The 21,448-nt window shown below is 53.4% G+C and overlaps 1 protein-coding gene across 5 annotated transcripts; it reads left to right on the top strand.

Moving 5' to 3' along the window:
• Positions 1-492: 492 nt before the first annotated feature.
• On the top strand, positions 493-19,778 carry LOC119860587 (glutamate dehydrogenase, mitochondrial-like). Of its 5 annotated transcripts, none has more exons than XM_038414449.2 (12): positions 493-1,024; positions 2,084-2,164; positions 3,155-3,210; positions 3,758-3,821; positions 4,559-4,653; positions 4,944-5,123; positions 9,862-9,999; positions 10,261-10,398; positions 11,365-11,445; positions 16,934-17,149; positions 18,309-18,371; positions 19,410-19,778. In XM_038414449.2, exons 1-12 carry the CDS (start codon positions 508-510, stop codon positions 19,524-19,526), a joined length of 1,746 nt encoding a protein of 581 aa, XP_038270377.1. In that variant the 5' UTR covers positions 493-507; the 3' UTR covers positions 19,527-19,778. The 5 variants fall into 5 exon arrangements, with proteins under 5 accessions (XP_038270377.1, XP_043376498.1, XP_043376499.1 ...); XM_043520563.1 differs by having other exon boundaries at positions 11,365-11,564; positions 16,669-17,149; XM_043520564.1 differs by lacking the exon at positions 19,410-19,778 and adding an exon at positions 18,876-19,354 and having other exon boundaries at positions 823-930; positions 11,365-11,564; positions 16,669-17,149.
• The last annotated feature ends 1,670 nt before the right edge of the window (positions 19,779-21,448 follow it).

Raw genomic sequence — 21,448 nt, 5'->3', positions numbered from 1 at the left:
GCGCCTTGCACGGGGCCCCAAGGGCCACGGCCGCCCAGCTTCCTAAGCAGGGGGCACGGCCCCACCCTGGGGAGAGCCTGGCGGGGCAGGGGGCAGTGGGGCAGAGCCCTCCCAGCTGGGGCAGCACAGAGCAAAGGCTGCTGGGAGCAACAGCCCAGAGTGGGGGCGGGAACTGCCCCCTAATGGCCCCGCCCCTTCACACCGGGCCCCGCCCCTCTGCTCCATCGAGCGCAACGCGCTTGGGTCACAGCTGCTCTTCCCGCCTTGTCACCCATTGGCTGGACTCTCAGCCAATCCGAAGAGTGGGATGACACCCCGCCCGCTTCCTTCTCAGCCATTCAGGAGCATCCATCTTCTTACGTCCAGCCCCCCCAGACCCATCAGCCAATCAGGAGAGTCTCCTCTGCGAGGCTGCCCCGGCCCCCTCTCAGCCAATCAGGGTGTCCGCGTCTCGCGCGCCCGCGTCTGTCTCAGGAGCGGGCTCCCCAGCCAGCCCGAGCCGCGGCCATGCAGAGGGTGCTGGGGGCCGGGCCGCTGCACTGGGAGGCGGTGACGACGGCTCGGGGGAGCGGGCGGGCCGGGCTCAGGCTCCTAGCGGAGGCGGGCCGGCGTAAGGCCGCGTTACTATGGCAGCCAGTGAGCGGTGGCGGGGCTCCGCCAACCGGAAGTGACGCCCCGGAAGGCGGAAGTGGCGGGAAAGGCGGTGGCGCTCTCGGGCGGCGCAGGGGGAAGCACGTGGCGGCCGCGGCCCGGGCTGGCCTCGACGCGCCGGGCCTCCTGCCCATGGTGGAGACGTTCTGCACGTGGGCCATGCGCGTGGCCGAGGCTGATCTGGTGCAGCAGTTCCGCAGCTCGCGCCCCGAGACGGAGAAGCGGCAGTGGGTGCACGGCATCCTGGAAACCATCCAGCGCTGCAGCCACGTCCTGGAGGTGTCCATCCCCGTGAAGCGGGACACCGGCCACTGGGAGGTGATCGAGGGCTGGCGGGCCCAGCACAGCCAGCACCTCCTGCCCTGCAAAGGGGGTAAGGGAGCCGGGCCTGAGCCCAGCCCAGCCAGCGCCTCCTGCCCTGCAAAGGGGGTAAGGGAGCCGGGCCTGAGCCCAGCCCAGCCAGCGTCTCCTGGCCCGCAAAGGGGGTAAGGGAGCCGGGCCTGAGCCCAGCCCAGCCAGCGTCTCCTGGTCCGCAAAGGGGGTAAGGGAGCCGGGCCTGAGCCCAGCACAGCCAGCGCCTCCTGGCCCGCAAAGGGGGTAAGGGAGCCGGGCCTGAGCCCAGCACAGCCAGCGCCTCCTGGCCCGCAAAGGGGGTAAGGGAGCCGGGCCTGAGCCCAGCACAGCCAGCGCCTCCTGGCCCGCAAAGGGGGTAAGGGAGCCGGGCCTGAGCCCAGCACAGCCAGCGCCTCCTGGCCCGCAAAGGGGGTAAGGGAGCCGGGCCTGAGCCCAGCACAGCCAGCGCCTCCTGGCCCGCAAAGGGGGTAAGGGAGCCGGGCCTGAGCCCAGCCCAGCCAGCGTCTCCTGGTCCGCAAAGGGGGTAAGGGAGCCGGGCCTGAGCCCAGCACAGCCAGCGCTTCCTGGCCCGCAAAGGGGGTAAGGGAGCCGGGCCTGAGCCCAGCACAGCCAGCGCCTCCTGGCCCGCAGAGGGGGCCGGGCCTGAGCCAAGCACTGCCTTCCCTACCCAGCCTCTCTCTCCATTAACACTCCCGTGGGGTTGCTGCTAAAGTTGCTGCAGCGTCACTGATCGTTAACATTACCAGGGCAGGGTGCCAGTTGCCCTCCTGACTTCTCCGTGAGCCATTCAGACAAGAAGAGTGTTGGTGGGGAAACGCTCTGCCACCTCCAGGTTGATAAATGAAACCTGAGCAGCTGTATCTGGATGGTGTCTGGTGCCTGTGAAATAACCTTCCTTTCTCAGAGCAGCTGAGAGAAACAAGTAGAGCTCAGTGATGGGCGATTTGACCTTGTGACTAGGTGCTGCCATTGCAGAGAGGCCAGCCATGGCGGTGGGCCCTTTTTGACTCTCCTCTGTGCCCCTGGCTTGCTGGATATGCAGGTCTCCTTCATTTGTTGTCTCTCTCCTTTTCCCTAGGGGTTCGGTTTTGTGAGTCAATTAGCATTGATGACGTAAAAGCCCTGGCAGCCTTAATGACATACAAATGTGCTGTGGTGGGTAAGTCAATGAGAGCTGGGCAGGCGCCCGGTGGACTCTGTCAATGGGGTGGTGGTGTTCGGAATGCCATGCTCTCAAAGTGCTGTGTGTAACTGTGATAGATGTGTGTTAGCCAAGATGTATTGTGCTTTGTAAACTGTGTGGTGGTGGGGGCTCTGAAGTGCCTTAAAGGCCCATTGCTCTGAATTTGGGATGCCCTCAATGCTCTTGAGTGGTGGGATCAAGGAGTTCTGTTCTATCTTGAAAAATTGTGAGTGCTGGAGAGGGGGTTGTGACGCTTGGTAGGTTAACAGGGGCTGTTGCACGTCCATCACCCTTTGTTGGACTGGAGAACTAATGAATGAGCTTGCACTGTCCAAGGGAGTCTTGAGCAGTGTGAGATGGTATATTCTGGGGTGCAAGGCTGGGTGTGATTGGCTCATGCTTCTCTCTGCATAGTTCATGAGTGGCTTAAGAGAGCCTTCATGCAATTTACTTGGGTGTGGGGCTCCACATCCTGATGGCTGAGTGATCACAGTGCTTGGAGGGGTTGGCTACCTGCCACTGGCATAGATTTGTGAGAGACAGCCCAGGCTGGAGAGTGAAGGGGGCACAGCAGTCCCACAGTTCCAGGTTGTACCCCAGCGGTCCTATCACAGCGGTTTCACTCATGAAATACATCTTGTATTTCCTGGTTGTCATGGATTCAGTTCTTGCTGGTGATGTTTGTGACAGGTACAGGTTCACTAGCCATTCTTTGTTTAGGACCTGGGCCTTACAGATGTCGTTATGGAGGCAGTGACAGGTTCGTGTAGCATGGGGGTCTGGCCCTGCGCTCTAGTTACCAACCATACTTCCTTTGTGTTGTGTTAGCTCCCCTTCTGGATCGATGCCCCAGCGGACTTTAAGAATTGGTGTAGTCACTCGCACAGCCCCTCTTCATAAAAAATGGTGAGTTAGGGCAGGACGTCTGTATGCCTGTCACTGATCTGGCTGCCTGATGTCTTTCAGATGTTCCCTTTGGTGGTGCCATGGCTGGCGTGAAGATTGATCCAAAGAAGTATTCAGTAAGTTGGCCTTGTTTCCTTTTTATTGTTCATGCTTCATTTGCACAGTATTCCTGCAGCCATTCCTCGGTGTCCATGTCCTAGTGATGCACTCTGACAAGCAAGGAAGAGGCATTGTGGTGAGCAGCTCTCTCCAGTGGCTGTGAAAAGCAGCTCTGGGGGAAAAAAGGCTGATGAGCTTTGATTTATGATTCAGTATATTCAGCCAGGCGGGTGACGGGAGGCACGTGGCTGGGGCTGTACCAGCAGGTGTGTCGGGGCAAGTTGTGTGAGTTTGAGTTGTGCTGGAGGGCTAGGCATTCCTTGAGCTGTGAGCAGAGGGGACCAAGCATGCAGTCATTGCCCACTTGAGTTTAACGGCGCCCCCGTTCTGTACAGCGCCAGTTGCATTAACTCCTGCAGCGCCTCAGCCATGTTTGAAGCTTTGTGGACATCAGAACACACTGCCTCTGTCAAGCATATGGCACCTAGTGGGTGCCATACCTCAGGTGTTTGCTTTTTTTTTTGGGGCCCTCAGTAATGGCTGAATTTTGATGTTCTTGCACAGGAAGGTGAGCTGGAGAAAATAACAAGGCAGTTTACGATTGAAATGGCCAAGAAGGGATTTATAGGTGAGGGTGGCTCCTTCCCACATTTTCCTCCAGGGCTGTATGAAAAATGACTGCTTTGCAGGTAGGCAAAGGAACCAGCAGAGAACCAAGTGGCTAGGCAACAGGTGTGCTGGGGCCACTGCTTGTCATGTTGACCGACATTGTCTTATTGTTTCCTTGTCTGTCTAGATCCACTTGTTTTCACCTGGCTTACACTTAGACTGCAAAACGTCCAGGATAAGGCCTGTCTTTTTGTTCTGTGTTTTGTAAAGCACCTCACACTGGGGGTCCTGGTCTCTGGCTGGGCTCCTAGGCGCTATGGTAATACAAATAACAAAATACCAGACCACTGATTTGTGACCTTTGCATTCCATCGAGATTCCCCCGGCCTAGACAGCCAGGGGTGTGTATGTGGAATCTGAAGCTTTGTAGTTCCTTCTCCCTCAGCATGTGACATGGATCAAGGGAGAGTCGTCACACAGCAAAGACTCTTGGAGTCACCATGGGTGTGTGAGGGTTGGGAAGAGTCATGGCAAAGCCCAGGGGCAGTGAAGCTGTGTGAGGCTATGACTGGAGTGGATAGGAAATGCCATGTTGCAGACGCAAGATCGTTAGCTGTATCTAAAGGCAACAGTAGGTTGTGTTGGGCTGGCCTTGTAATCCCAGGGCCCTTCAGAAGTGCAGGTACTGTGATTTGTTTGAACCAAGAGACTGAACTGTGAAGGAACCAGAATTGACAGATCTGTTATTCCTGGCAGGGCCTGGAACTGATGTTGCTGCTCCTGACATAAATACAGGGGAAAGGGAGATGTCCTGGATTGCTGACACCTACTCCCGCACTCTTGGGTACAAGGTAATGTTGGCTTGTCATACAGCCGGCTGAGATACTGCTGCTGTCAGGGAGGTGGTACGTTCCCATGGCTTGTCGGGTGACCTCCTGCTGAGGTTGGGCTTGGTGTGTTGGGATGGTGCAGACTAGCTGGGTTTAGTGCTAAAATAGGGTTGACAGTAAAGTTGCTTTATCTTTGACTGGGATGGGCACACGTGGGTCAAGGAAAGTCTGAACTCTAATGGGCCTTGTTTTCTCTGGACCAGTCGAGCGAAATGAGGTCTTGACCTTTGCTCTTCTATTTGGAATTGTAGGATATCAATGCCCATGCCTGTGTGACAGGGAAGCCTATTAGTCAGGGAGGAATCCATGGGAGAGTCCCTGCCACAGGCCGTGGTTTGTTGCATGGGGTTGAGAACTACATCAACAACACACTCTATATGAACCTCATTGGCCTGAGCCCTGGTTTCCCTGGCAAGACCTTTGTGTTGCAGGTAAGCACTGGGCAGAGCCATAACATTGTAAACGAGGCTTGTTTTCTTGTGGTCTTCATTGTCGCCATCACTCCGTTCCCAGCGGAAATCAGCTGCTGTGCATCCTCCTTCCGTGTAGACAGATGGATGTCGACGAATGAGCCTTTGGCTTTCAGGCTCAGCTACTGCAGTGCTGCCTGAAGTTTATCTCCCAACCCTCTCGTCCGCCGTTGAGAACACAAACCATCTCCAGATGGGAAGACAGTTGGCCTCAACAGCTGACACCCTGCGGCTCTGTGAATTGTGCCATGGGTTGGTGCAGCCTCCTGTGTTAGCCTCTCCCCCCCACCCATGCCGTGGAACATCCCAGTGCAGCTTGCTACGCATCTTATACCTTGGAAACAAAATATGTCGCAGTAGCTGGTTGCATGTTGATTACACACTAAGGCCAGATGTTCAGAGTTTGGTGCCTGCAGCTGTGCCACTCCCAAGATCACATGTCAGGTACATGCAGAAATAAGCAAGACCCCATGTTCAGAGCCAGAGGCTTCTGCAGGAACACCTACATTTTGTGAAAACCAATACACTAGTATTAACTGAATAGTAATTAATTAATAATTAATTAATTCCTAGCATTTTATGTAATGCTCTTTAGTAAATCTCAAAGGGCTTTCTATTTTATTTTAATATGTTCTACTGCCATGCAGCACCTCTCATTCCCATGCTCCCCAGCCCTCTTAAACATGCAATGATGGCTCATGGATATAAAATACAGCAGAGAATCTCCTTCTCTCCATAGGAACCAGGGAAGCAGTGGGGCTTGTAGCTAGCTTCAGCGGGTCAGCTCCTTGGCAGCAGGCTGGATGCTAGCTCTGGCCTCCTGACCCCTGTGCTTGGATTTGTGAAATAGTGCAGAGAGCACGTGCTGTAATCCTGCTTCCCCTTTTGAGGAAATCTGCAGTGAAAGATACAGCTACAGCAAGTTCCAGTGGGGCAGGGAGATGGTGAACAAAATACCAGGTGCCCAGCCACAGCAAAATGGTGAATGCCAGAGCAAAAATGGTGAATTTTGCATCTTGGGAATCTTCCATATTATGGAACTATGGAGTCCACAGGTCCCAGTTCCAAATGAATGGGGTGGTTAGCACTTCTTAGAGCTGTTGTTTCAGGCTCTCTGCAGACTCAGGAAGGCAGCGGTTGCAGACTGTAGGAACTCGGACTGCATGGGTTACACTCGGCTCATGTTTTCAAGGCTATCCCTGCAACCACAAGGGCTAGAAACAACTTTTTTTTTTTTTTTTTTTTTTTTAAGAAGCTGAGGTTCTGGAGCATGAGTCTGTGGCATGGGGAGAATTCCATGGAACCCAGGAGTTCACAGGGCTTTGCATGTAAACCAGGGTCCGATTCTCGGAGGGGAAAGTACCCACAAGTGCAGTTGAAGTCAGTGGGCACTTTGGGTGCTGAGCACCTTGGAAAATCAAAGGTGTTATGCACAAACATGTTATGTAACTCTGTGCCTCCACCCTGGTGGGTCTGTCTCCAAAGCCACACTGTCTAACATGGGCTGCTGTAGGACTGGTGTCCTTAAGTCTCTTTGTGCTGGGTGAGAAGTGAGGGAAGCCGGATTTAGCCAGATGTGTCTGTGTGCAGTCAACCTGGAAGCTTGCCTTCTCGGGCTGCTCTGCATCTCTCTCCACCTTCTCTCCTGTCTCTGCCCTGCAGATCCCAGTTCTGGGCCTGCCTTGTAACCATGGTGAAATGCTTCCGTCTTGTGTGTCTCAGATCGCTCTGCCCTCTTCTCATGGTGCTGCCGACTCACTCTTTGGCAAATGCTGCTACGCTCCGACTCTGCTGATCCAGCTCGGTTGTTCATTTTTTCCAAACGTTGCCTGCAGAATCAGCCTGGCTTTCTGTCTTGCTGGATGTCATAGCATTTATCCTGCCAAATGGCAATGGAGCACTTACAGCTCTTGAGCTTTGGGTTCATCACAGTGGCCTGGAGCGTCTAGTGCTAATGTGCTGACTGACTCTGGCAGCATTACTCACGCTCACAGACCCTCCTCACCCAGTCCTCTGACAAAAAGCTTTCCAGGATGATGAAGAAGCCTGTGGCCTGGGAGCTGAGTCTCCCTAGCCAAAGCTCAGGAAAATAGCATCTCTGGGGACTCTGTTGTAGGAAGTTCACTCTGGTCCTGTGATATTTGTGTCCCATGGTTGTGTGTTCCTTCTGAACCTATTTACACAGGCATCAAGTTGTTAAAAGGCTCTCCTTGTGCCTGACTATATTCAGGTATAAGAGACAAGGTGGGGAAGGTGATGTCTTTTATTGGACCAAGTTCTGCTGGGGAAAGAGACAAGCTTTCAAGCTACACAGAGCCCTTCTGCGGGTCTGGGAAAGGTGCTCTGAGCGTCACAGCTAAAGACAAGGTGGAACAAATTTGCTTTGCATAAGTAGGTAACACACATTTCAAGGGACCGTTTAAGTTGAAGTGGCCTGTTAACATCTCTCCAGTCATAGCGGAGAAAGAAGGGGTGGGGGGTGAGTGGGTTATAGATTGTTGTAATAAGCCATAAATCCAGTGTGTGTTCGGTCCATGAGTTTGTGTCTAGCAGAGTTATGAATTGAAGTTCCGAGGCTTGTCTTTTGAAAGCGTTGTGCAAGTTTCCTTTGAGAATGCAGGTGCAGCTGTGCCACTGGAGCGTTTCTAGTGTGAGTATAGTCTGTATGACTTTTGGAGCCTGCTGTGCTCTGTACACCCAAATGTATGGACCAATGGAAACAATGTTTTCGGACTTCTCTGCCCCCCACATCATGGTACCTAGGAGAGCCTGTCAGCAATATCACACACAAGCTGTGTAGCAACACTGAGGATTGACCCTCTAGTCACTGATGCCCATTGCTCTCAGACTGTGCAGGAACGCTGGAGTCCTGAAAACATAACATGCTAAAACTCCTGTTCTCATATTCAATATTGAATTGGAGAGGTCTTCTGCGTGTTTGTAAAACAGTCCCTTCACTTACTGGCACTCCCCCTGCTTTACATGGTCCATTTTAGGCAAGTTGCTATTTTACTAATGCCACAAATCCAAACGCAGTGTAGCCTGTGTGCAGCAGTGAAACCGGCCTGGTATGTCCTGCCAGATCTAGCATCTACACTGCCTAGCAGGGATGGGGTTTTTCTGGTGGAGCTGCTGAAGTCTGGTTGGAATACATTTGTCATATTTTAATCAACAACTGAGGAGCGTGTGGTTCACCTGCATTGCATTTAGCACCCTGACGTTTCTGGGCTGGAATTTGGTGGGTGATGAATCTGAAAAGACATGGTTGAACATTAGCCTGGTTGGTACGTGTTGTTCCTCGGGCGTTCTAAGCCTGGTCTCTTTCGCATTCAGCTGACAGTTGTGAGTGGTGCACTGTGTCCATTTACATTCAGGGCTTGGGTATGTCTAGCTGTGTGACAAGCACACATCCGTTCCTTCAGCATCTGAAAGGAAGGGCTTCCTGCAGGGTGACCACCTGTATGGGAGTGATGCTTGGCTGGGAAAGGGCTGCTGCTGGGCGTTGGTTTTCCTTCCCTGATTACCCATTACAAATGGAGCTCCCTTTCTGTGGGACGTGAAGCTCGTTGCCTCCCAGCTGCTGCTTCAGTCCAAGAGAAATATGCCATGACCTATGAGATTCTATGCCTCGGGCCACAGAACTCCGCCAGCCAAGCTGAGATGGTACAAGGAAGTGATGGCTCCAGGAGTCACCTCTATTGAATTAGCTATTCTGAGCAATCTCCAAAGGGATTGTGAACACTTTATAATTGACTTACTGGGCTAATGAAGCAGAGAGGAGAGGCCCTTGGCTGCTTCATCTTTATAGTTTTTCTATGGAAGTTGTTTTTGCTAAATAAGAAATTGGTTTTCAGCTTTGCTTTAAGAACCTGACCCTGGCCAGCAGCTGAGCTAGGATCCAGGTGGGGCAAAGACACTTGCCTTGCGGGGAAGAACATAGGAACGGCCACACTGGGTCAGACCAAAGGTCCATCTAGCCCAGTATCCTGTCTGCTGTCAATGACTATTTCAGGTGCCCCAGAGGGAATGAACAGAACAGGGAATCATCAAGTGATCCATCTCCTGTTGCCCATTCCCAGCTTCTGGCAAACAGAGCTGGAGACAGCATCCTTGTGCATCCTTGCTAATAGCCAAGAACCCCACTATTATGAGGTCTCCCTTACCTGCAATAATTCTTCCTCCCTCTGGTTTCTTGGAAGTTAATTGAACCAGTATAGGAGGATAACATAGCTGCCTAACATTCAGCTAATGTCTAGCCTGCCTTGATCATCCGGGGGAAAGCCCATTGCAGGAGCTGGTCTTGGGTTTTTTTCTGGGTCCATTTTCTCATAAAATAGAACACTACAGCTTCCTGCTCAGGAGCAGTTACCCTATCATGACTGCAAATCGTGGAAGTGACTGTGAATGCCTACGCCGCTGTGTGACCGGTCCTTTCATCCACAGAGGGCCACTTACAGTGCCAGAACTTGCTGAGTAGCCAGCAGCCCTCCAAAGACTGAATCTCATTACTGGCTCTTAGCCCACACATTCCTGAGTGCCCTTGCCCCTGGATACCATGAGATGGCTGTTAAGCATTTCCAAAGCCAGTAGTGCCTAGCCCCAAACACCTTAAAAGGCCCCAGTGTGGAACTCCTGGTTCGTTTTTTCATGTGTGTTTGGATTCCCCCACTTAGCGGCTCTCTGACCTCTTTTCTTGTAGGGCTTTGGCAACACGGGCCTGCATACCATGAGGTACCTGCACCGCTATGGAGCATGCTGTGTGTGTGTCGGGGAGGTGGATGGTGCTATTTACAATTCCAGCGGGATCCATCCCAAGGAACTAGAAGACTATAAGAAGGTAGGTTCAATCCAGACCCACAAAAATGTGGTCTTAATGGGGGGTGCTGTATGAATGTCCAGCCCAGCTCCAGATGCAGAAGAAATGTGGGGAGTGGACTGCTCCTCTCCTCTCCTCTCCTCTAGATTATGGCTTAGGTATCTATAAACGCCAGCAGAAGCCAGCCATGGACGTGTGTTGTGGTACAGCTGTGGGCCACTTACAGAAGGGGCTCTGCAAAGCAGCTGGCTGGGCACTGCTGAATTGGCCTTGTCATTCCAGGAACATGGCACCATAGTTGGCTTTCCCAAAGCAGAGTCTTATGATGGCAGCGTCCTCGAAGTACCTTGTGACATCCTCATCCCAGCTGCTATCGAGAAGCAGCTCACGAAAGATAACGCGCATCGGGTCCAAGCCAAGGTATGCAGTACAAAGAATGCTCCCCTTCCCCATCCAAGAGCGCCTGAAGCAATGGGAGCTGCCCCAGGTACCGGGGAACGGAATTTGGCCCACTGTATATAAATGACCCAGTGTAGACTCACTGTCAACATGCAGTCCTTGCACTCTGAGCTGGCCCTTCCTCTCTGCAACTGTGCAGAGGGAATATAGACAGATGGGCTCATTTGAACACAGATAAGCATTCCCATGATGCTGGAGCGTGAGGCAGAGGTGATGAGTCGCGTCCAGGCACCAGTTGCCACAGTCAAAGTTCCTTATGGAAACCTGAGTGGTATCAAGCTTGGGCGGTAAGTCAACACCTCACATCTCACTGTGCTGGGAGGGAGCGGGGAATGGCTAGAGCAGCCTCTTGTGCGCCTCTCAACAAGCTAACCCTCAGCCCCAGTTCAGCCATTCGGGCCATGCCAGAAAGCAAGAAAAGGGTCAGGAAACCAAAGGTGGGGAGAGACATTTCAGAGAGGGAAGGAGATCAGTATCCCGTGCACATGGGGATCTTGTCACTCTCCACTAAGCAACAAACAAATGCAGTACCTCGGGGTAGCCAGAGCTTGGGCCTGCTGGCCAGGTGCAGCCCATGGAAATGACAGGTCCCAGTAGGCATGATCTCCGCCACGTGGCTCACGGTGGAGCAGGACATGCTGGAACTTGTAGTCGCTCCAGGCCCGAACTCTGCCGTCGTCTGTACTTTACGCAAACTCTGGGCAGCCCTGGGTTCTGGTAAGTTACCAATCTGGTCTTCAGCTGGCGCAGGCTGAGTGTCCCGCAGTAGCTGCCCACTGGTGCTTGGCACCCTGGGAAAGGGCTGCTAGAAATAACCCTTGTTGAGAGGAGGGAACAAGGCTGCAGCGAGTCTCCCATCACAACCACAGCCTTGGGTCCACCTCCTCTGGGCATTGGCTGCCTTGTGCCTCTGTTTGTGCTTCACAGATTATTGCCGAAGCTGCCAACGGCCCCACGACACCAGCAGCCCATGAGATCTTCCTGCAGAGAAATATCCTCGTCATCCCGGTACGGCCGACACCTCTTCGCCCTGGCCCCGGGGACTGTGGTCCTGCGAGTCAGCCCAGGGTGCAGAGTAGACAGCCGGGAGAGCTTCCTTTGCTCTCCCGGGCCCCACGGTGGTTCCTGCTCAGCCCTGATGCTCTAGCAAGGCATGGTTGAACAGACTTCCCGTCCCGTGAAGGTTCTTTCCCAGCTTGGTTTTGCCAGAGCCAGGGAGCTGCTGAGAGCTGTCAGATGGACATGATGCTGTAGGGCCAAATCCAGCCATGGTGCACAAGTGGGGCTTGGCGGTAGGGTGGGTAGCATACGCTGATTCGGCAGTCGCTGCGCATGCAGAAGAGTGGCTTGCGCTGTGACATTGTTTCTGCATTCTGTCGGGGCTCGCTCTGGCCTAGGAGTGAGAGCCTTGCTCAGTTACGCCGCCCTGTCGTACTACTCCCCGGATTCCCTCGCAGCGCCCAGCTCCGCTCTCTGTGCCACGGGGGCCAGGGGAACTGCCCGGTAATGGAGGGCAGGCCTGAGCCCACAGGGTCAAACTCGGTTCTGACTTCCACTGGTGTAAATCTGCAGTAGCTCCACTGGTTGCTGCAAGGTTCCTCAGTATCGATAATGGTGCTGCCCACATGAGCATCTAGTTGCGAGTGGCAGTAGCACTCCCTTGTACCCAACTGCATGCCAGGGAGGGGCCAGGTTTTCTGCTTTGCCGTGTGCCCCGTTTTCCAGCCTGATCTCCATTTCAGGACTCACTGAGTTTGCCCCAGGTTTGCCTAGGGCAGTGTGATCTGCTCCCTCAGGTTTGGCCCATGAAATCCAGCTTTGTTCCCTGCACTCGGCACACATGGGGGGCTGCAGGGTCTGTCCCATGGTTTCAGAGTAGCAGCCGTGTTAGTCTGTATTCGCAAAAGAAAAGGAGTACTTGCGGCACCTTAGAGACTAACAAATTTATTTGAGCATAAGCTTTCGTGAGCTACGGCTCACTTCATCAGATGCATTCAGTGGAAAATACAGTGGGGAGATTTATATACACACAGAGAGAACAAGAAACAATGTGTGTTACCATACACACTGTAAGGAGAGTGATCATTTAAGATGAGCCATCACCAGCGGGGGTGGGGGGGGAGGAGAAGAAAATATTTTGTGGTGATAATCAAGGTGGGCCATTTCCAGCAGTTGACAAGAAGGTGTGAGGAACAGTGGGGGTGGAGGGGGGAATAACCTGGGGAAATAGTTTTACTTTGTGTAATGACCCATCCACTCCCAGTCTCTATTCAAGCCTAAGTTAATTGTATCCAGTTTGCAAATTAATTCCAATTCCGCAGTCTCTCGTTGGAGTCTGTTTTTGAAGTTTTTTTGTTGAAGTATTGTCACTCTTAGGTCTGTAATCGAGTGACCAGAGAGATTGAAGTGTTCAATCTGATTTGTGTCCATTCATTCTTTTACGTAGAGACTGTCCAGTCTGGCCAATGTACATGACAGAGGGGCATTGCTGGCACATGATGGCATATATCAGATTGGTAGATGCGCAGGTGAACGAGCCTCTGATAGTGTGGCTGATGTGATTAGGCCCTATGATGGTGTCCCCTGAATAGATATGTGGACAGAGTTGGCAACGGGCTTTGTTGCAAGGATAGGTTCTTGGGTTAGTGGTTCTGTTGTGTGGTGTGTGGTTGCTGGTGAGTATTTGCTTCAGATTGGAGGGCTGTATGTAAGCAAGGACTGGCCTGTCTCCCGAGATCTGTGAGAGTGATGGGTCGTCCTTCAGGATAGGTTGTAGATCCTTGATGATGCGTTGGAGAGGTTTTAGTTGGGGGCTGAAGGTGATGGCTAGCGGCATTCTGTTATTTTCTTTGTTGGGCCTGTCCTGTAGTAGGTGATTTCTGGGTACTCTTCTGGCTCTGTCAATCTGTTTCTTCACTTCAGCAGGTGGGTATTGTAGTTGTAAGAATGCTTGATAGAGATCTTGTAGGTGTTTGTCTCTGTCTGAGGGGTTGGAGCAAATGCGGTTATATCGTAGAGCTTGGCTGTAGACAATGGATCCTGTGGTGTGATCTGGATGAAAGCTGGAGGCATGTAGGTAGGAATAGCGGTCAGTAGGTTTCCGATATAGGGTGGTGGTTATGTGACCATCGCTTATTAGCATCGTAGTGTCCAGGAAGTGGATCTCTTGTGTGGACTGGTCCAGGCTGAGGTTGATGGTGAGATGGAAATTGTTGAAATCATGGTGGAATTTCTCAAGGGCTTCTTTTCCATGGGTCCAGATGATGATGATGTCATCAATGTAGCGCAAGTAGAGTAGGGGCATTAGGAGACGAGAGCTGAGGAAGCGTTGTTCTAAGTCAGCCATAAAAATGTCAGCATACTGTGGGGCCATGTGGGTACCCATCGCAGTGCCGCTGATTTGAAGGTATACATTGTCCCTAAATGTGAAATAGTTATGGGTGAGGACAAAGTCACAAAGTTCAGCCACCAGGTTAGCCGTGACATTATCGGGGATACTGTTCCTGACGGCTTGTAGTCCATCTTTGTGTGGAATGTTGGTGTAGAGGCTTCTACATCCATAGTGGCCAGGATGGTGTTTTTAGGAAGATCACCGATGGACTGTAGTTTCCTCAGGAAGTCAGTGGTATCTTGAAGATAGCTGGGAGTGCTGGTAACGTAGGGCCTGAGGAGGGAGTCTACATAGCCGGACAATCCTGCTGTCAGGGTGCCAATGCCCGAGATGATGGGACGTCCAGGATTTCCAGGTTTATGGATCTTGGGTAGCAGATAGAATACCCCAGGTCGGGGTTCCAGGGTGTGTCTGTGCGGATTTGTTCTTGTGCTTTTTCAGGGAGTTTCTTGAGCAAATGGTGTAGTTTCTTTTGGTAACCGTCAGTGGGATCAGAGGGTAATGGCTTGTAGAAAGCCATGTTGGAGAGCTGCCTAGTAGCCTCTTGTTCATATTCCGACCTATTTTAACCCACCCAGCAATATTGTTAATCTATCCAACTATACTCTTAGCCCAGCAGAAGAATCTGTCCTATCTCGGGGCCTCTTCTTTTGCCCCTCCACCCCCACGAACATGATACAGTTCTGTGGTGACCTAGAATCCTATTTTCGATGTCTCCGACTCAAGGAATATTTCCAACACACCTCTGACCAACATACAAACCCACAGAGACCTTCCTACCAACACTACAAAAAGAAGGATTCTGGATGGACTCCTCCTGAAGGTCGAAACAACAGACTGGACTTCTACATAGAGTGCTTCCGCCAACGTACACGAGCTGAAATTGTGGAAAAGCAGCATCACTTGCCCCATAACCTCAGCCATGCAGAACACAATGCCATCCACAGCCTCAGAAACAACTCTGACATCATAATCAAAAAGGCTGACAAAGGAGGTGCTGTCGTCATCAGGAAAAGGTTGGAATATGAACAAGAGGCTACTAGGCAGCTCTCCAGCACCACTTTCTACAAGCCGTTAAACCTCTGATCCCACTGATGGTTACCAAAAGAAACTACACCATTTGCTCAAGAAACTCCCTGAAAAAGCACAAGAACAAATCCGCACATACACACCCCTAGAACCCCGACCTGGGGTATTCTATCTGCTACCCAAGATCCATAAACCTGGAAATCCTGGACACCTCATCATCTTGGGCATTGGCACCCTGACAGCAGGATTGTCTGGCTATGTAGACTCCCTCCTCAGGCCCTATGTTACCAGCACTCCCAGCTATCTTCGAGACACCACTGACTTCCTGAGGAAACTACAATCCATTGGTCATCTTCCTAAAAACACCATCCTGGCCACTATGGATGTAGAAGCCTCTATACCAACACTCCACACAAAGATGGACTACAAGCCGTCAGGAACAGTATCCCCGATAATGTCACGGCAAACCTGGTGGCTGAAGTCACCTACTACAGGACAGGCCCAACAAAGAAAATAACAGAATGCCGCTAGCCATCACCTTCAGCCCCCAACTAAAACCTCTCCAACGCATTATCAAGGATCTACAAGCTATCCTGAAGGACGACCCATCACTCTCACAGATCTTGGGAGACAGGCCAGTCCTTGCTTACAGACAGCCCCCCAATCTGAAGCAAATACCAGCAACCACACAACAGAACCACTAACCCAGGAACCTATCCTTGCAACAAAGCCCGTTGCCAACTCTGTCCACATATCTATTCAGGGGACATTGTCATAGGGCCTAATCACATCAGCCACACTATCAGAGGCTCGTTCACCTGCGCATCTACCAATCTGATATATGCCATCATATGCCAGCAATGCCCCTCTGCCATGTACATTGGTCAAACTGGACAGTCTCTATGTAAAAGAATAAATGGTCACAAATCAGACGTCAAGAATTATAACATTCAAAAACCAGTTGGAGAACACTTCAATCTCTCTGGTCACTCGATTACAGACCTAAGAGTGGCTATTCTTCAACAAAAAAAACTTCAAAAACAGACTCCAACGACAGACTGCTGAATTGGAATTAATTTGCAAACTGGGTACAATTAACTTAGGCTTGAATAGAGACTGGGAGTGGATGGGTCATTACACAAAGTAAAACTATTTCCCCCCTCCCCCCACTGTTCTTCAGATGTTCTTGTCAACTGCTGGAAATGGCCCATCTTGATTATCATCACAAAAGGTTTTCTTCCTCCCCCCCCCTTCCTGCTGGTAATAGCTCATCTTAAGTGATCACTCTCCTTACAGTGTGTATGATAAAACCCATTGTTTCATGTTCTCTGTGTGTGTATATAAATCTCCCCACTGTATTTTCCACTGAATGCATCCGATGAAGTGAGCTGTAGCTCACGAACCTTATGCTCAAATAAATGTGTTGGTCTGTAAAGTGCCACAAGTCCTCCTTTTCTTTTTGTCCCATGGTTGTGGCTCTGTGAGAACAGGGGGGCCCTTGTCCAGGGCTTATTTCTGCTCTGGGGGCTGGCTGTCTGGGGACAAGCTGATAGGAATCTGTATTTCATCAGCTTCAAAACACCTGTGCAGCCAGCATGGCGGCGACCCTTCGGTGGCAGTGGTCTGGGAGTCCCCAGGGGCTGAGGCCGTGTGGGGGCTCATAGGGAGCAGAACAAAAGCTGGCCTGGAATGTGCCTAGGCTGCATGGCTCTGCCCAGCTCCGGGTGAACAAACCAGCCGCTCTGGATCTCTCCTCCTCCCTGGGCCCGCCTTGCAGTGTCACCACCCCCTCCTACCCGCTGCTGGAAGCAGCCCCTGGTGCTGGTGCAGCGATTCTGGCTAGGAGCCGGGTCAACAGTTGGAAGGGACCTAAAGCGAGGTGCTGCTGCACACTGTTCCCCATGCAACTCCAGTTCCTCTCCCATGAGACGGGTAGTAGGAGCAGGGAGGGACCTGCCTGCAGCAGCTGCCCTAGGATGGCTCTGGAGCGGATGTATTGGGACTCTGTTCTGTGTGTTGAGGGGCCTCCCCGCAGCCACAGGCGGGTCTATTCCATCACGGCCTCTCCCCTTGCAGGACCTGTATGTGAACGCGGGCGGCGTGACGGTTTCCTTCTTCGAGTGGCTGAAGAACCTGAACCACGTGAGCTATGGCCGCCTGACCTTCAAGTACGAGCGGGACTCCAACTACCACCTGCTGATGTCTGTCCAGCAGAGCCTGGAGCGGAGCCTTGGGAAGGGCAGCGGCGAGATCCCCATCGTCCCCTCCCCGGAGTTCCAGGCCAGGGTGGCAGTACGTCCAGGCTTTGTCTGCTCTGCCGCTGCTGTGGTGCTGGCAAAAGGGCAGCCTCACTCCAGAGCTGTGGGCCAGATCCAGGCCGGTGCTGGTGCTGGTGCAGGGACAGAGACCTCCCTTATTGGCGTGCAATGGGCGCTGACATGGGACAGGCCAGGACAGCTCTGAGGGCTGCCCAAGGTGTGCCCCTGCTGCAAGGGGCCCGTAGGTCTTTGCAAGGGCGCAGAATTCCCTGGCTGCAGCCCTGACCCCAACTCCCCACAGAACACTGCAGCGCCCAGGGCTGCTGTGGGGGAGGCACAGAGTGGGCTTGGGGTTCCTGGGAGGACCTTATGCCAACTCTGCAGCCCCTTTGCCTTAGTGTCAGTGGTGTGGAAGCGCCCCAAGGAAAGGATGAATCGGTCCTGGGACTAGACCGTCCTGACTCACTGAACCCTTTAAGGACAAATGGCCAGAAGGGTGAGGGATAAAAAGCAGGGCTGAGGCCAGGAAGCGCAGCCTGCAGGCCCCAGTCAGCTGAGCTTCATGGCAAAGATGGGGCTATCGCAGGGGAGATGCTGGCCCCTGGGCTGCAGGCAGCCCGTGCTTTGGCTACCTGGAACTCAGCCAGGGCTGATCCCATGGTTCCTGTAGCCAGGGGTGTGTTGGAAACCCAGTGGTGGGGGCTTGGAGCAGGGCTCTGTACTGCAATGCAGCTGACGCCAAGGCCGTAGGGACCAGTACTTGGAAAGGGGGGACCGGTGCTCAAGTGGATGGGGAAGAGTCGGTGTTAGGACAGCGAGGCAGCGAGAGCCCTGCAGAACTCCCAGGGTCAGGGAGTTTGTTCAGGCTCAGGCTGGGGTTAGCGAGGGACGGAGCACAAGTTGCAGTGATCTGAGACCTGGGCCAACCAGGTTCATGCTGGTGTAAATTGGGTGCAACCCCAAGGCAGGGAGTGTCCCCGGAGAAGCAGTGCAGCAGCCTGCCCGGGATGACCCAGGACGACCTGGTCCACAGGGTTCACCTCATGGCCTCCCAGCCTGTGCTGGTAGCCCTTTCGTGGAGCGGGCTGCCTCTCGCCCCGAGGTGGAGAGCTGAGAAGGCTCTGTCCGGCCCTGCAAGGGGGGTGATGCTCAGCTCATCCCTGTCCAGGGATTCATTTGTTTTCCCCTTGCAGGGGGCCTCCGAGAAGGATATCGTGCACTCGGGTCTCGCCTACACTATGGACCGCTCAGCCCAGGTATGTGCCTCTGAGCACCAGCTGCGGTGACACCTGGCGGGAGCGGGTCCCTCTTCCTGAGTGCCCTGGGGCCAGAGCCCTAGCCCTCTTGTGAGGGTTCTGTCTAGTGTTCATACGGGGCCTGCACACCTTGACTTGCCCAGGAGCTGCTCTGAGCCGGGGCCATGGGGATCAGTGCCAGGGCAGCGGTTTATTCCGTTCCCTTTCTTGGGCGCCCCCCGGGTTGTACCCTAGTTCGTAATTTTCCCATTGTAGCCTGAGTAAAGAGCGTCCCTTGGCCATGTCTCTGCGCTGTTATCGGCGTGCAGGGTGCAAGGCCTGGGAGCTCCCAGCCGGCAGCGCAAGTGCCTTTGACCAGTTGTGATCTCGGGGCTGCTCTAACCACAGCCCTGGGGCCTGGGGCTTCAGCGAGCCCCTGGGTGCTGAGTGAGGCCCCCGCTGGCATCCAGCCCCTCCCAGGCCTCACCCACTCGTGTTCTCGCTGCCGTGTCTGGTGGGGAGCAGCTGGCTGAGCACGATGCAGCCTCGCCCGAAGTGACTGACGCCTGCCACTGCCGTTGTCGAGTGCTGGAAGCCGACGGAAGGTCTGTGGGTAGAACCACCCAGACTGACGATCGAGGGGAGATTCCCGCTGGAGATGCGCTGCCGTGGGGGGGTGCTTGCGTGCTCTCAGGGTGGCAGTGAGAACGTGGCCCATACACAGGCTCTGGGTCCCAGTTATCAGGTGTGTTAGCAGCGCTAGGATCGTTCCATCCGAACTGCTGAGCGCAGGCTTCTCCTGCAACTGGGAGAGCCCTGCTAGCCCAGCCCCGAGCCTGCCCAGAAAACCCAATTTTCCCAGGCACGGCCTCTCCACTGCCACTGAAACCCTGGGTCTGACCTGCCTTATCTCACGGCTGGGGAGCTGCAGAAGGGATGGTCCTGGGTCCAGGCTCGCTGGCAGCTGCTGGATTTCACGCTGCCCCCCAACCCGCCCGGTTCTCAGCCACCTGGTGTCCGGCTCAGCCCTTGTGCCTCTGCGTATTGTTTGTTTTCTAGCAAATCATGAACATGGCCATGAGGTACAACCTAGGCTTGGACCAGAGAACCGCTGCCTACCTGTGCGCCATCGAGAAGGTGTTCAGGGTGTACAATGAAGCTGGGTTCGCATACTGATGTGAGCTGTCACCTGGCCTTGGCTCTCCATCCCTGGGCTAAGGGCACAGCTGCCTGAAACGCTCCTGGAAAGAGACTCTCGGGGGGGTGGGGGGAGAGAAGGAGAAGTGCTGGTGGTGGGGGTCGGGGCATGTTTGTCCCTGTGGCTCAAACCTCAGCCCTCCCGCGTTGCAGAGGGAGCCACTGCCGCGGCTGCGTTCTAGTTTTGTGAGTGCCACCATGCACTGTCTCTCCATAAACCATTTACCGGGAGCAATCCCCCCCCTCCCGGTCTCAGCATTTCCCTTCTGGGTGGGCAAGGGACAGGCTGTGCATCATGGTGACTCCAGCTCTGCCCAAACCTCTTGAGAGCCTCTTGGGCTTTGGGTGCAGCTGTGTTGAGATGCTCGGAGTTCTCTGGGTCATCTCTGCAGCTGGATGCTGCCCCCCCGCAGCCTGGTGCTCTCTTTGCATGACTGTTTCTTGAGCTGCCAGCTGCGGGGGGTGCTGGTGACATCCTGCACCCAGTAGCGTGCAGGCCAGGTGCGGAGCACGCCTGCTGGCAGCCCGGGCCTGCAGCATCCAGGCCTTCATGTCAGTCACACAGAGCGAGCTCCTCTGGAGAGGGCAGGCAGAGCTGGGCTTCCTACAGTGGTACACGGCAGGCCATCCCCCCTGGGCCTTTGCATGGTGATACCCATAGCGCTGCGGCATCCAGTGAAACTCCAGGCTCCCCTGCCCCGACCATTGGACCTGGCTCACGCCCCATCCTGGGCCATATTGCTGACTTCCTGCATGTTGGATTTCAGGGCATGTCCGCCTGCCTCAGCTCCTCCCCCTGCTCTGCTCCTGCAGCCAGGGTGTGCTCCAGCTTGTGCAGCCTCACATGACTGGGACTCTCCCTCTTAGGCAGAAGGGTACATCGAGGCTGCCTCATGGCTCTGACATCAGCATGTACTCAGCTGGGCCTCTGGCATCTCCCTGCTGGCGGGGTAGCATGTGTGCAGCAGGGGCGGGGTCCTGCCTAGTGGTGCAACATCTCCAGGAACGTTGACGGGATGGAGAAAACAGGTTCAGGGTTGGTTTTCTTTTAGTGGAAATTTTGGGAAAAATTGAAATATCTGCCCTAGTTACTTGTTTGTCAAAACTAAACTTTATTTACTTGTTTAAGAATGAGCAATGTACCGTGTAGAATGTAGCTAGCACGTGGCATTGCTTGGTAGATTTAGGAGAGAGGTATAAATTCTTTTGTTTTGATGGAGTAATGATGTCCCTACAGCTTGTGTTCGAGAGGGAGTGCAGCTGCACATTTAGGCGGGGCTGGTTTTTGTTTGTTTTTTTTTTTTTTTGCCCGATGGTGAATATGAAAAAAAAAAAATTGGAGATGTTGGAAATAGAAAACATCAATACTGGTGTCAACAAAGAGGAAGGCTCCAGCCCCTGGGCTCAGCACTAGTATGTAGATAGACCTGACACGCTGTCATCCTGCAGCCACAGAAGAAAGTCCTGGTTCTAGAGAATGAATATCCCCCTAACATACAGAGCTACCCGAGCACAAGGTTAAGGACCAGCAGTAACTTTGAGTTTAGAGCCACACTTTATAGTACCAACCCTGGATTCTTTAACAGTGCGTTGTCTGTCATATGTACCCTGAGTGTTGTGTTTCTAGACAGACCTAGCCACCGTTTGGCCCAGTGTAATTTCAGCAGTTACTAAAGTACTCTTGGAAGTGCTGGCATAGGTCAGAGTTTGCTGTCTTTCCTCCCTCTTTCACCGCTCTTCCGGAGCGAGAACTTTTCACACACGTTTCTTTTCACTTTTTCCCCAAATTTCCAATTTTTCTGGACTATGCCTTAGAAGAAATGGAAAAAAAAACCCTGTGTTTTTCTGGGACGTTTCCATCTTTTCCCCTGGACCGCACCCTCTCTAGTCTTGTCCCCCTG

The sequence above is a fragment of the Dermochelys coriacea genome, chromosome 8 (assembly GCF_009764565.3).
Source record: "Dermochelys coriacea isolate rDerCor1 chromosome 8, rDerCor1.pri.v4, whole genome shotgun sequence".
NCBI lineage: Eukaryota > Metazoa > Chordata > Testudines > Dermochelyidae > Dermochelys > Dermochelys coriacea.
Note: the sequence above shows the minus strand (reverse complement) of the source record. Positions and strands in the feature narration are given on the sequence as shown.